Source organism: Crocodylus porosus, unplaced genomic scaffold (assembly GCF_001723895.1).
Source record: "Crocodylus porosus isolate Cpor-Errol unplaced genomic scaffold, CroPor_comp1, whole genome shotgun sequence".
NCBI classification, from domain to species: domain Eukaryota; kingdom Metazoa; phylum Chordata; order Crocodylia; family Crocodylidae; genus Crocodylus; species Crocodylus porosus.
The window spans coordinates 19,434,619-19,447,020 of NW_017728909.1; the positions used below are offsets into that span (position 1 = coordinate 19,434,619).

Below are 12,402 nucleotides of genomic sequence, written 5' to 3' on the forward strand. Positions count from 1 at the left end.
AAAGAGTCCCATGGCTCTCAGCCTGTCATCATAAGATCTGTTTTCCTGACCTCTGATCAGAAACAAAAAAAAGAGGCACAACTGAAAGACAAGAGTGCCTTTGGCCCAGAAGAATATTACGTGGGGTAGATTACAGACCCCCTCAAGGCAGCCTCCAAACTCAGGTTAAGCTATGCTGTACTCAGAGACACCAGGAGGTTTATAACAAAAAGAAAAAACATGAAAAGCTGGTCCTTGCATATTCATAACACTGGAGGTATGGGCAAGTGATGCGACGGAGGGGATGGCCTCCAAGTTATACTATGTGTTCACCTCCCCATGCAGAGTACTCCTTAGAATGGGGATTGATGATACCATTATATCTCTGCACAAATAAGATTGTATAAGCTAACTTCTGACCAGATTCACACTTGTCCACCCAGTTGCAACCAGTCAGGGAAGAGCACAATCCTCACCCAGTAATTTGCATTTTTGAAACTTTCATCCACAAAGCATGCATGCACACTCATCTGTTGACACGGATATTGTTAGGCAACCTCAATCTGGCAGGGAGGGACAACAATTTAGGCCAAGGCCACTGGGGATAAAATACCTGATTTATAAAAAGTGCTATGGGATTTTTGATGTCCAAACCAGCAATCTTCAGTATTCACTGGCCCATAAGCAACTGTACTGAGCAAGTGCTGCAAGCATCATCACACTCTCCTCTGTCAGCCTCATTTCCAACTTTTGCATTTCCTGCTGCCACAAGCAGTGTTGAAGGAAGGGTCTCGTAGGATACATTTTACCCAAGGTCTCTACGCTGGGTCTACTCAAACCTGACAGGACCTTGATTTTCAGTCTCAAGCAAAAAGACTACCATCTGACTTCTATATAGTCCTCTGATCATTCATGTGAATGATGAAAGATCAGATCAACTCTGCTAGGAAGGATTCGAGTCAGAGAGGAACATCGGCCACTTTCTTTATAAAAAAGGAGGGGTCACTGACCCTGATAACTGCAGAATGGTTTATTAACTAGGGATCCTGGTTTTCTCCGATTTAAAAAAAAAAATCCTCAATTTTCGGTTAAAAAAAGCAATCCCAAAAATTCACATTTTTCCATGATTAAAATAAAACATCACTAAATACATATATGCATATGAGTGGTGTTTCATTTAACTCACAGAAAAATGTGGATTTGGGGTTACTTTTTTTTTTTAAACTGGAAAGTGAGGATTTTTTTAATCAGGGAAAACCAGGATCCATTTATAACTATGAAACACACCAAAATGTAGAGATCAGGTCTGCCTTCATGATACATTCTTACCACCTGTGACAGAGGGCTGCAACTAGGACTAGGTAACCCTACTCACCTGTGGCAATAAATACATCTTATTTTTATTTCTATCTTCATAAATGTAAGCCAGAGCTGCTAAGTTACCATGAACATTTTGCAATGGGACAGCACTATAAATAACCAAGGTAAAAAGCCAACTTTGCTTGCCAAAAGCATATGGGAAGTGATTCTCAGTGCTTGCTCCTCAGATCTGAAACTGTCTCTGCCTTGAGGCCTGTCCGAGCCCCTGCCTGGATATCTTCCAGAAATACTACAAAACCTTCCTATTTGGGTAGGCATTTAGGTAGCCAGACTACTTTTTAAAGAACTCTTCTTTCCAGATCCTATTCCATTTGCTTTTACAGGTTGTTTTCATCTCTTGCTCTAAGCCACTCTGAGCCTTTGTTGAGAAGGGCAGCACATTTATATAAATAAATTAATCAAACTTTGATCCACTTGATCATTATTTGTTACACGGTAACTAGGAGGAATTTAATCATGGATCAAGACTTCAGCATTAGGCACTGCCTATAGGCACTGCCTAAACACAACAGAAAAACTGCCTCTGCCCAAAAGGGTTCAGTCTAGTCACAAGATGAAGAACAGCAGATGGGTACAGGCAAACAAATGGAGAAGTGCAAGGTATCAGTGAGACCACTGTAAACAAGGTAAGTAGCAATGGTCAGAGCACAGCAGCTTACATAACCACTCTCAAGTGTTCAATAAGCAAGACAGCAGAGGAGAGCTTTAAGGAATCTCAAGGGCAATGAAGCAGGTTGTAAGCACTTAAGTGGAGCTACATCTACATGTAAGAAACAGCATGGTACAAAACGCTGTTTTTTCAAGGGTACAAGTTGTAGCTGTGTTGGTCTAAGGACATAGGCAGACAAGGTTCTTTGGGTGAATCTGATATCTTTCATTAAACCAACTTAAATAGTTGGAAAACAATAATTAAGCAAGCTTTTGGGTTCAAAAACCCTTTGTCAGGCTAAGGAAGTTTCTGCAGTTGGTGTGTGCTCTTCCTGGATGGAGTGAAAAGTAAAGAAGCCAGGGGCTGAGCTGGTCTGCATACAAGACAGGTAGTCAGTGAAAATGTAGACTGAGGAGTCAATGGGTGAGAGACAGGATGGCGGGCTGGGGGTGGGGGGGCACGGACAGTGGAGAGATACCTGGGGAGTCAGATGTCAGGCAGGTTATAATGTGTTATAAATCCAATGTCTATATTTAGTCCATGATTTTTAGTATTCAAGAGGTTGATGAAGTGGAGCTCATAGGCTCATCTCTGGGAAGTGTTTTGTAAGTTTCCTCTGAGGATCAGGACTGACAGGTTGGAAGGGTTTTTGAACCCAAAAGCTTGCTTAATAATTGTTTTCCAACTATTTAAGTTGGTCTAATAAATGATCAGATTCACCCAAAAAACCTTGTCTGCCTACGTTTTCTTCAAGGAATTTGACAACTGGGCAATCAGGACTGGCACTGGCAGAATGGAAGTATATGTCAACACTTCAACCGCATAAGCAGTGACATTACCTCTGGAGCTCCCTGCAACTCCTTTCCATTTGGGCAGGCATTTAGAAACAAAAATAAGCCCAAGAAGTCTCTGTCTTATTTTGTTTTACTTATTATTTTTCCTTTATTTATAGTAGTTGCCCTTTTAAGTTGCTCTGTTTCTCTTGCTGTAAACATATAAATCACCTGAATAAATAAATAATGACAGATTAGGTAAGGCAGACCCAAAGAGAGCCTTAAAAATGAAAATAAGCAGTTAGTACATGATCTGATGGAGGAGGAGCCACCACTGGAGAGATGGTTAAGAAAACAAGCCAGCAAAACAAGGCCTGCAATCACATTTTAAAAGAACATAGGTGGAGCAGGATAGCATTTACAGAGAAGGTGGTAGAGAATGATAATGTAGTAAATCAGCCGGAAGAAAAGTTTCAGATGCCAGACTGTACAGGACATGCTGGGCTTAAAGCTATCATGCAGAAAGAAGCGGCAAGATTTAGATGCAATCTGGATATCTGGGTGCAGTGTCCAAAAAATAGCACCTATATCCTGATTCGGCATGACAAGGGGAATGGAAGTGATGCCCAAGGTGACTGACACAGGAAGAGTAAAGTAAGACACTACTGGTCCACGCCAACAGACCAGCCAAATCATGTTTCACAGATGAATGCAAAGAATCACAGAAATTTAGGGTGGGAAGGGACCTCAGGAGGTCACATCTAGTTCAACCCCTGCTCAAAGCAGGATCAGCCCCAAGTACATCATCCCAGCCAAGGCTTTGTCTAGCTGGGCCTTAAAGATCTCCAAGAAAGGAGATTCCACAACCCCTCTGGTTATCCTGTTCCAGTGCTTTACTAACCTCCTGGTGAGAAAGTTTTTCCTAATATCTAACCTAAACTTCCCTTGCTGCAACTTGAGCCCAGTGCTCCTTGTCCTGTCATCTGCCCCCACTGAAAACAGTCCAGCTCCATCCTCTTTGGAACAACCCTGCAGGGAGTTGAAGGCTGCTAGTAAACCCCACCCCCCCCAGTCTCTCCCCAGAAGTCATATGCCCCAGCCCTCTAACCATTTTTGTTGCCCTCCACTGGACTCTCTCCAGTTTCTCCACATCCTTTCTGTAGTGCAGGGTCCAAAACTGGACACAGGACTCTAGATGTCATCTAACCAGTTCTGAACGGAGAGGAATAATCCCTCAATCTGCTGGCAACACTTCTACTAAAGCAGCCTAGGATGCCATTAGCCTTCTTAGCAACAAGGGCACACTGCTGGCTCCTATTCAGCTTCTTGTCCCCTGTCACCCTCAGGTCCTTTTCTGCAGAGCTGCTGCTTAGCCAGTCTGTCCCAAGCCTATATCAGTGCATGGGATTGTTCGATTCTAAGTGCAGGACTATACATTTCTCTGTGTTGAACTTCAACCTCCCCAAATAACTGATGGGTGCAGAAAAGGGATGGGTCAGTGCATTCTCAAATTTACTTCTATTGTATTAATGGTCAGTGATGGCCAAGCCAATACTTCTCTGCATGGAAATACAATATTTAACAGCCACAGAAGCACACCGTTTGTGCTTGTTTAGGCTCTACTGCCTTTAGAAGGTAGACTCCCCTTCAGAAGAATCTGCATCTATTTTTTCCTCTAAACCATCATGCATGCTTGCAATTATGTAAAGGTAATAAAAAGCAACAATGACACGGTACTCTAAAATGTTTGCAAGCTAATGCTTTACACCTATTTTATGATTATCTGAACTCTTCAAAATTAGCAGCATTAATGCCTGCTGACCTGCTGTTCTGTCGGTTCTCTAATGGGATCCATGGTAGCAGTAGTAGCAGCTGCAGGAACCTTCAGCTTTGCTTCAGTTTTTTGAGCCCTTAAAATGCGTCTTGTTCTTAAATTTCCTTCTGCAGAAATTCCTATAGATTGAAGATAAAAAAAGATTCATAGATTATACGGGCAAAAAGGACCTGTTGTAATGCTTTACATACTACATAAAACACAGGCCATCAAATTAATTCTTGCTTGAACTAGAGAAAATTCTTCAAAATATACCATCATCTCAGGGGAGTGCTTACAAAGCCTCTCCCCTCCCTCCACATACAAAATATTTGTTTGAATACCATCATGAAGAAAGGCAGAATGCATTGACTACAGCCAACCACATGAACATTCATGGGAATCTGCAAACAAATCATAAATGACAGCAAACCTGGAACACGCCCACCGTCCTACAACTGAGTTTCAATGCAAAAATCATGTTCACTTAAAAAGAAAAGCATAAACCAAAGCCACTCCTGCGATATCCTCAAAACAAGGGTTAATTAAGCACCATGAATAGAGCCCCTACAGCACTAATATGATTCACTTTAAAGTTTTACCTTTATATAGACCATCTACCGCTGCATGTTGGGGCCCAAGATTAATTGCTCCCCATGTTACAACCACTGTTGTGTTTAATATAGCAAGTATTCAGTAAAAGGATTCTATTGTTAATATTATTTCCAGTCCAGTGATGGTGCTACCACTAGCAACTCCAAGACTTTTGGGACCTTACAATGGCGTGTCAAAACCGTAAGAGACCAAGGCATCATGAGGCAAGGCTAAACCTGATTTTATGGTAATATGGTAGGCTCCACTCTTTACAGACTCCAGAATTATGCTATTAATGTTTAGAAACGCAAGCTTGCTTTCCTATTTTTCACTTAAACATAAATTTGTAAAGCAAGTACAGCTACAAATTTTCCAAGAGAATCAGCAATTCATGTGAAGACACTGTTTTATAAGCCTTTCATCTCCATCCACGCCACCAAAAGTTCCCAGAGTTGCTGGTACTTTCCATTGTACAGGAGCAACAATTCCAGAGTAAATACAGACAAGCTGCGAAGCCCTGTCACTATGGCCTGCAAGTATTGTTTTTAACCCAACTGCATGAATACAGGGGCAGGAGGGTTTGGGTTTTTTTTAAAAGCCAAATTCCCCAAAACTTCTCAATGAAGTTTGGAACTACTGGTCTACTCCTGCAACAAACACTTAATTTTACTTCTGTTAAACCCTGGACATAACAGCAGGTCTTTGCGTCATTCAGCAGAACCTAAACTTTTCCGTACCTGCAATAAGGCCCTGCTTCAAAACATTTAACAAGATTATAAATTCTAGAGAGCAGCAGAAACTTAGAAACTTCCCCCTCTATCCCAGAAGACCTAATGCAAAATTTCATCTGTCCTTATCAATGGGAGCTAGGAGTCATTTAACTGGGCCCTCCAAAGCCTCCTAAGCACCTGAACCTCTCTGAGGCTCTAACAGAACTCAGGGATGTAAAAACCTGCCTCTGCTACAGACAGAACAAACTACTATACTATGTCTGCATTGTAACAGGTCCCCTGAAACAGTTGACCTATTGCCTGCTGTTTTTAAAGCTGTACAGGCAAAAGATGATCTACTATAACCTCTTTTTTCCCCAAAAAGCACAAAAATCTCAAATGTGCCCTCTTATTCTTTCCCTCCCCCATCCTCTCCCTCTCAAGCACACCCCCCCCCCCGAAAAATCTTTGCAAAACTTCACTTTCCCAAAGTAAAAGTATTTACAATGAGGTCATACCTGGAACATATACCACTGGCTGTTCTTCATCAGAAACTGCATGCAATTTCATTAAAGGAAATAAGTCACACAGAAAAGGCCCAAGATCAGATGTACAAAAAGAGACTAGGAAACATAATTAAACCAGTGATTTTCAAGACTGTTCACTTGACGTCATTCTTGGGTCTCTACCATTTGCAAATGATCAAACACAAACTTCACCAGAAGAAGCCATGCTAAGTATGATAAAGCCATGTTATCAACCTCCCCACTCTGTATTAGCTTTTATCTAAGTAAAGATTATTTTAGCAGCCATTTTTGCAAAACCTCCAGGAGACTGCCCCAGTTAAGTTAAACTATTAAGGTAACAAAGTGAAAAAGTTCATATGAATTAAAGATTAACTTTAAACAAGGAACTCTGCAGCACTATAAAAAATTTGGGGGACACATGTATAAACTCACACTAATACTGCAGTCGTTGCTCACTTGTGCACACAAGAAATCTGAGCTAAGAGTAAAGAGCAAGATTTAAAGGAAGTGGCTCACCCTCAGCTGATCGTTAATCATGTGACAGATAACAGCTGAAGGTCTGGGGAATTTTCAAGTACTTGTTTTGAGGTAGCTGTGAAGAGAGTTATCTTTCAAATAACTCAGGGCCATAATTATTAATCTGGTTTACTCCCTCCAGGACATAATGAGCAGCATGTCTTTTGTGTTACAGTACCACCTGCAGGGCTCAAATCCCTGCCCCACCAAAGTTACTGGCTAAAACTAAGGGTCAGTACAATGAACAGCAGAATGCAGAGGTGAGCCCGCAGAACCTCTTCCTTGAAGTGACAACATCAGCTAAGCAAAAATAAAGACATCTGTCTGCAGCATAATCTAGATGCCCAAAGGCTGCAGAAAAGAACTGTAAAACCCAGCATTCCTCATTGCTATGCTGTTATTTATGCTGCTTATTTTTGGCAGATCTCACATTTGGACAATGGAACTCAGTTGCACGAGTTTGCCAACTGCTTATAACCAAGGTCATTTTCAGATGTAATGCCACAGGATTTGGGTTTCAAACATTCCCTTCCAATGTTCGGGTGCCTACCCACAAGCAGCGAGGCTGCTCTGACATGCTGTAACTACAGCGCATCGGAGGAGCACATTCAATTAATCGAGCCTGCTGGAGCGTGGTAACTACCGCACTCCAGCATCTCCTGCATCAGCATCCCCACGCTTGAAAATGCTCAGTGAGCTTTAGTTAAAGCACCCCTGCTGCCATTTTTAAGCACAGGGACTCTGATGCATGAGACTCTGCAGAAGTTTTAATCAGCTAATTAAAGCCCTCCTGTGCCCACTCCCAGAGCATGTGCATAAACGCCATCCGAGGACAAATCTTCTCTTGAATTAAGAACAGAAAACCGTACGAAAGCAGTCCGCTTGGTCTACGAAAATATTAAAAAATTGTAACTTTTTCAGATGCAGCATAAGCATGACTGCCTCCTATTCAACGCTTCCTTTTCCATGGTCCCGCAGGCTCAGGGGGGCGAGTCATTAGCATAGAAACTTTTGCTTCTAAACGCCAAAGTACAAATTCCACCGGTTTCAAGAGCAATCCCCAATGGTCATCACCACCCTGAGGGCTGTTTAACTCAGGGGGGCAAAAAGACCAAAGTATGAGTCTGGGAAGTCACACAACCTGGCCTCAAAGAAGGACGGGCACATCACATCCAAAAAGCTTGTCTGACATTTCTCCTGGCTGGTCGGGTAAAAGATGTCACCCAAAACCACTGCTCATTACCGCTACAGATGTCGGCAGAGAGGCAGCTCTGATGGGGACGCTAGGGAAACTGCACGTCTACCCGACTGCACGGCTAACCTGGGCGTCTAATCGCACACGGGCCCACCCACACGCAGTCCACAGGCCCAAGCAGGCCCACGCACAGACAGTCCACAAGCCCAAGCAGGCCCACCCACAGACAGCCCCACAGGCCCACACACAGGCAGACCGTGTGTCTGCCCGTGGGGGGGGGGGTGTGGGTAGGCTGGACAGACCCCCCACGGCCCCAGGCAGGATACGTCCCGCGCTCCAATAGAGACCCCGAGCCGGCCCGGCCGCCTCCGCCATCTTGAAACAACCGCCAGTCGCCGCGCGCCCATTGGCTGCCGCTCGCCGCGCGCGCCCATTGGCTTCTCCCGGCCCGGAAGAGCGGCGCCTGCTGGGAGCGGGAGTTCGCCCCGCTCTGGGACTACCGCTCCCAGGAGGCGCCGCGGCCTCTCCCCGCCCTTCCTCTCTCCCTTTAGTTGAGGTAGGCGGGCGGAGCGGGAACTACGACTCCCAGCGGGCCTCGCGGGCAGAGCCCGGGGACGGAGCGCGAGGGGGGACATATTCCTCGCCCGCGCTGCGGAGGATGGAGGACAAGGCCGGCGGCAGCATCGCGCCGCAGCTGGACAAGCTCACGCTGGGCGTCACCCGCGTCCTGGGTGAGTTGGCGGGGGCGCTCCGTTGGCATGGCAACAGCCCTGGGGCCTGGGTAAACGTCGGCACGGCAACAAGCCGGGCTTAGCAACAACCCTGGAACCTTGGGACACCAGAAGCCCTGGGGTGTGGGCATGGCAACAACCCTGGGGTCTTGATACATCAGTAGCCCTGTGGCATTGGCATGGCAACAGCCCCGGGGCGTCAGCTTAGCAACAACCCTGGGGCCTTGGTACACCGTAGCCATATAGCACCAGCATGGCAACAGCCCAGGGCGTTGCTATGGCAGCAGCTGCCACACCTCTGGCCAGCCCTCCTCATCTTCCGGGACAACCCAGAGGTCTGGGCTCCATAGCAACCAGGAGGTGCTGGTCGCCATGGTGTTGTGTGGTGCCCCAGAGAACCGGCAGGAGCATCCCCATCTCCTGCCTCGCTCCTCCTCCGCCATCCCCTCCTCCGGGCCCCGGTGACAGAGCAGCACCCCATCTTTGCGGCTGCGGAGAAAAACGCCCTAAATACACCCCCACACGGCGGCACGCAACCGCGTCCGACTCAAGGCCTGCCTTGGAAAACACCAAGTCTTCATTTTTGCCCCGTTTGTTGACTGTAGAAAAAGCTATATGGATTTATATAGCTGTATATCCATAGATCTATACATTATATCTATATATAGATATATATCTATTATATATAGAGAGAGAGATCTATAGATTGAGTTCAGGTTTTGCATCAGGTCTGCAGTATCAGACTCTTATTCTTAAGTTTCGGAGGGCAGCAAACTGCCATGTCCTTGCTGGCTTGTAAAGCTATACACTTAGTGCTGTATAGGGCTAAATTGTTTCGAGAGACATAGTGAGCTATGCTGATCTGAAGTCAAGTTAAGCTTCAGCTTGTGTAAGCTGTGCGATAGACGCATACATACATAGATACATGTGTGCATACTTTGGTTAGTCTGTAAGATACAAATCTACCCTGCCTCCCATCTGCATTGTTGGGCAAAGTTAGCATCCCAGCTCCCAAGACTCAGAAACTTCTCTACATTTTAAAGCCAAAAGAGACTTTGGCTTCTAGTCATCTAGTCATCTAGATGACTATATAACAACTATATAAAGATAGTTTTAATTTAAGATACGTTAAAGCTCAAAGATGTCATCTAGTCTGACTGTTTATAGACCAAAGGATTTCACCCCATCACCTGTGTGCAGATTTTCACCTCGATGCTGATATAACTGGCTGTACATCTACCGATTAGACCCAGGCCCTTGAAGTGAAATCCTGGCCTTAGTAGTCGATGGCAAAACTGACATTTCCTTCAGTGTGACCAGGTTTTAAACTCTGGTTCTGTTCTCGGTTCTACTAAATAGAGTCACTTTCCAGACAAGTACATTTGTCTGGGCCCTAGTTTTTCTTTGTACAGAATTGGGATAGCAGCATATCCCTACTCTGCAAAGGCATTAAGAGGATTAATCTAATAACTGAACAGCATGTAAAATGCTTGTTTAGATAGTACGTATCAAAACTTTATAAACTATTCACCTCTTAAATATTGTATGGTTCCAATACCTGTACAACTTTGTAAACTCAGAGAATATATTTTCCCATATTTTTCATCCCTTTGTACTTTGGTGTAGTATTTCTTGTAACATGCAGCATAATACTACTTGCCATGTTTTAACATGGTTCCTTTTCATATTCTCAGACCTAGGAATTTCACAAATCTCTCCCAGATAAATCAATTGAGGCAGATGGCAAGTTAATAGAGTGTATTCCACTTACAGGCATACCATCTAAGTACATAATTTGTTTAATTGCATAACACAATGCCAGTCCTATTTGGTTGCCTATTTGGTAACAAACATTAGTGATTTGCATACTGGATAACTGCATAAACCACTTAAGTGCATGACATCCTTCTGCACTGCTGCGTACTGTGTAACTTGATCATACACCAGTTAACTGCTTGCTGACTGTGTCTGTGGCTGCTTTGTAGGTGATTGTACTCCCTTTAACCACACCACAAACAGGTAGGGGGAAGCTGTCCTCAGAGTGCTACTATAGAAGCCTTGAACATGACGGGCACTAGCGCGTTTAAGGGCAGCTGATAGCACAGCACTAACAGAGCTGTCATTGTTGCCCATTAAGCCACAGAACTGTTAATTCTGGGTGGCCCAAAACTAACTAGCTCCCCTCCAGGTTCTAACAGCAACTCCAAAAGTGACTAGGAAAAGCCTTGCAAATGAAGAGAATTTACCAGTTTTGGACAGGGTGGATAAAAATCAACTATTTAAAAAAATGAAAAAAATTGATTTTTTTTATTTAAATCAGATTTTTTATTAAGATGTAGTTTTTTTTTAAAAACAACTATATAAAGATAGTTTTAATTTAAGATACGTTAAAGCTCAAAGATGTCATCATGGAATAGGGATTATAGCTTGTAATTATATACTGTTTGAGATAATATATTCATATAACCTTTTTAGAAAAGTTTTATAACTAGGTCACAACAGGCCATGGACTATATTAGGGGCCCAATTTTGTGGGATTTCCAGAGGCTCCTCTATAGCAGTGGTCTCCAAACTTTTTTGATCTCGGACCCCTGTCAGTAAAAAATTTTTGAGCACACACCCCCAGTATATGTATATTTATTTATTTGACATATGGACCGAGTGAGGGTGCCAGTGTCAATCCGTATATTAAATATTACTAAAACTTAATTTCTTTCTTATTTTTTTAGATAAAAAATAAATATAAATAGAAGTTTTAGTATTTTCTTCCCTCATCCCTATGGATCATCTTGCGCACTCCCTGGGGTGCATGCACCCCACTTTGGAGACCACTGCTCTTTAGATTAGTAAAGATTAAAGAAAACCACGCCACCCAATGCGACTCCGTGCTCCGTGTAGAAGATCCCATTAAGCATCTCCGTGATGCTTGGTTTCTGTTCTCAAACTAAGGATTTGTGTCTCCAGAGATCACATCCTTGTTCATAGATTCATAGATGTTAGGCTTGGAAGGGACCTCCATAGATCATCGAGTCCGACCCCCTGCATAAGCAGGAAAGAGTGCTGGGCCTACATTACCCCAGCTAGATACACATCCAACCTTCTCTTGAATACCCCCAGGGTAGAGGAGAGCACCACCTCCCTTGGGAGCCCGTTCCAGACCTTGGCCACTCGAACTGTGAAGAAGTTCCTCCTAATGTCTAATCTAAATCTGCTCTCTGCTAGCTTATGGCCATTATTTCTTGTGCTCCCCAGGGGCGCCTTGGTAAGTAGAGCCTCACCAATTCCCTTTTGCGCACCCATAATGAATTTATAGGCAGCCACAAGGTCACTTCTCAACCTGCTCTTGTGGAGGCTGAAGAGGTCCAGGTGCCCTAGTCTCTCCTCATAGGGCTTGGCCTGCAAGCCCCTAACATATGAGTGGCCCTTCTCTGGACCCTCTCCAGGTTATAGTTTCATAGTTTCATAGTTTGTAGGGTCGGAAGGGACCTGAGCAGATCATCTAGTCTGACCCCCTGCCATGGCAGGAAAGAGTCCT

General features: G+C 44.1%; 2 protein-coding genes across 2 annotated transcripts in view; one reads left to right on the forward strand and one right to left on the reverse strand.

Annotated features, from left to right (window-relative positions):
* KIAA1328 (KIAA1328 ortholog) overlaps positions 1 to 8,559 on the reverse strand; it is a 210,239-nt gene extending 201,680 nt beyond the window's left edge. Inside the window, exons 1-3 of the mRNA XM_019531837.1 lie at positions 8,463 to 8,559; positions 6,417 to 6,452; positions 4,604 to 4,734 (exon numbers count right to left, since the gene is read on the reverse strand). Of these exons, the coding sequence (XP_019387382.1) occupies positions 4,604 to 4,734; positions 6,417 to 6,452; positions 8,463 to 8,511 (216 nt within the window). The 5' untranslated portion in view covers positions 8,512 to 8,559. The remainder of the gene's footprint in view (positions 1 to 4,603; positions 4,735 to 6,416; positions 6,453 to 8,462) is intronic.
* Positions 8,560 to 8,725: 166 nt separating this feature from the next.
* TPGS2 (tubulin polyglutamylase complex subunit 2) overlaps positions 8,726 to 12,402 on the forward strand; it is a 31,861-nt gene continuing 28,184 nt past the window's right edge. The window contains exon 1 of the mRNA XM_019531838.1: positions 8,726 to 8,867. Within this exon, the coding sequence (XP_019387383.1) occupies positions 8,795 to 8,867 (73 nt within the window). The 5' untranslated portion in view covers positions 8,726 to 8,794. The remainder of the gene's footprint in view (positions 8,868 to 12,402) is intronic.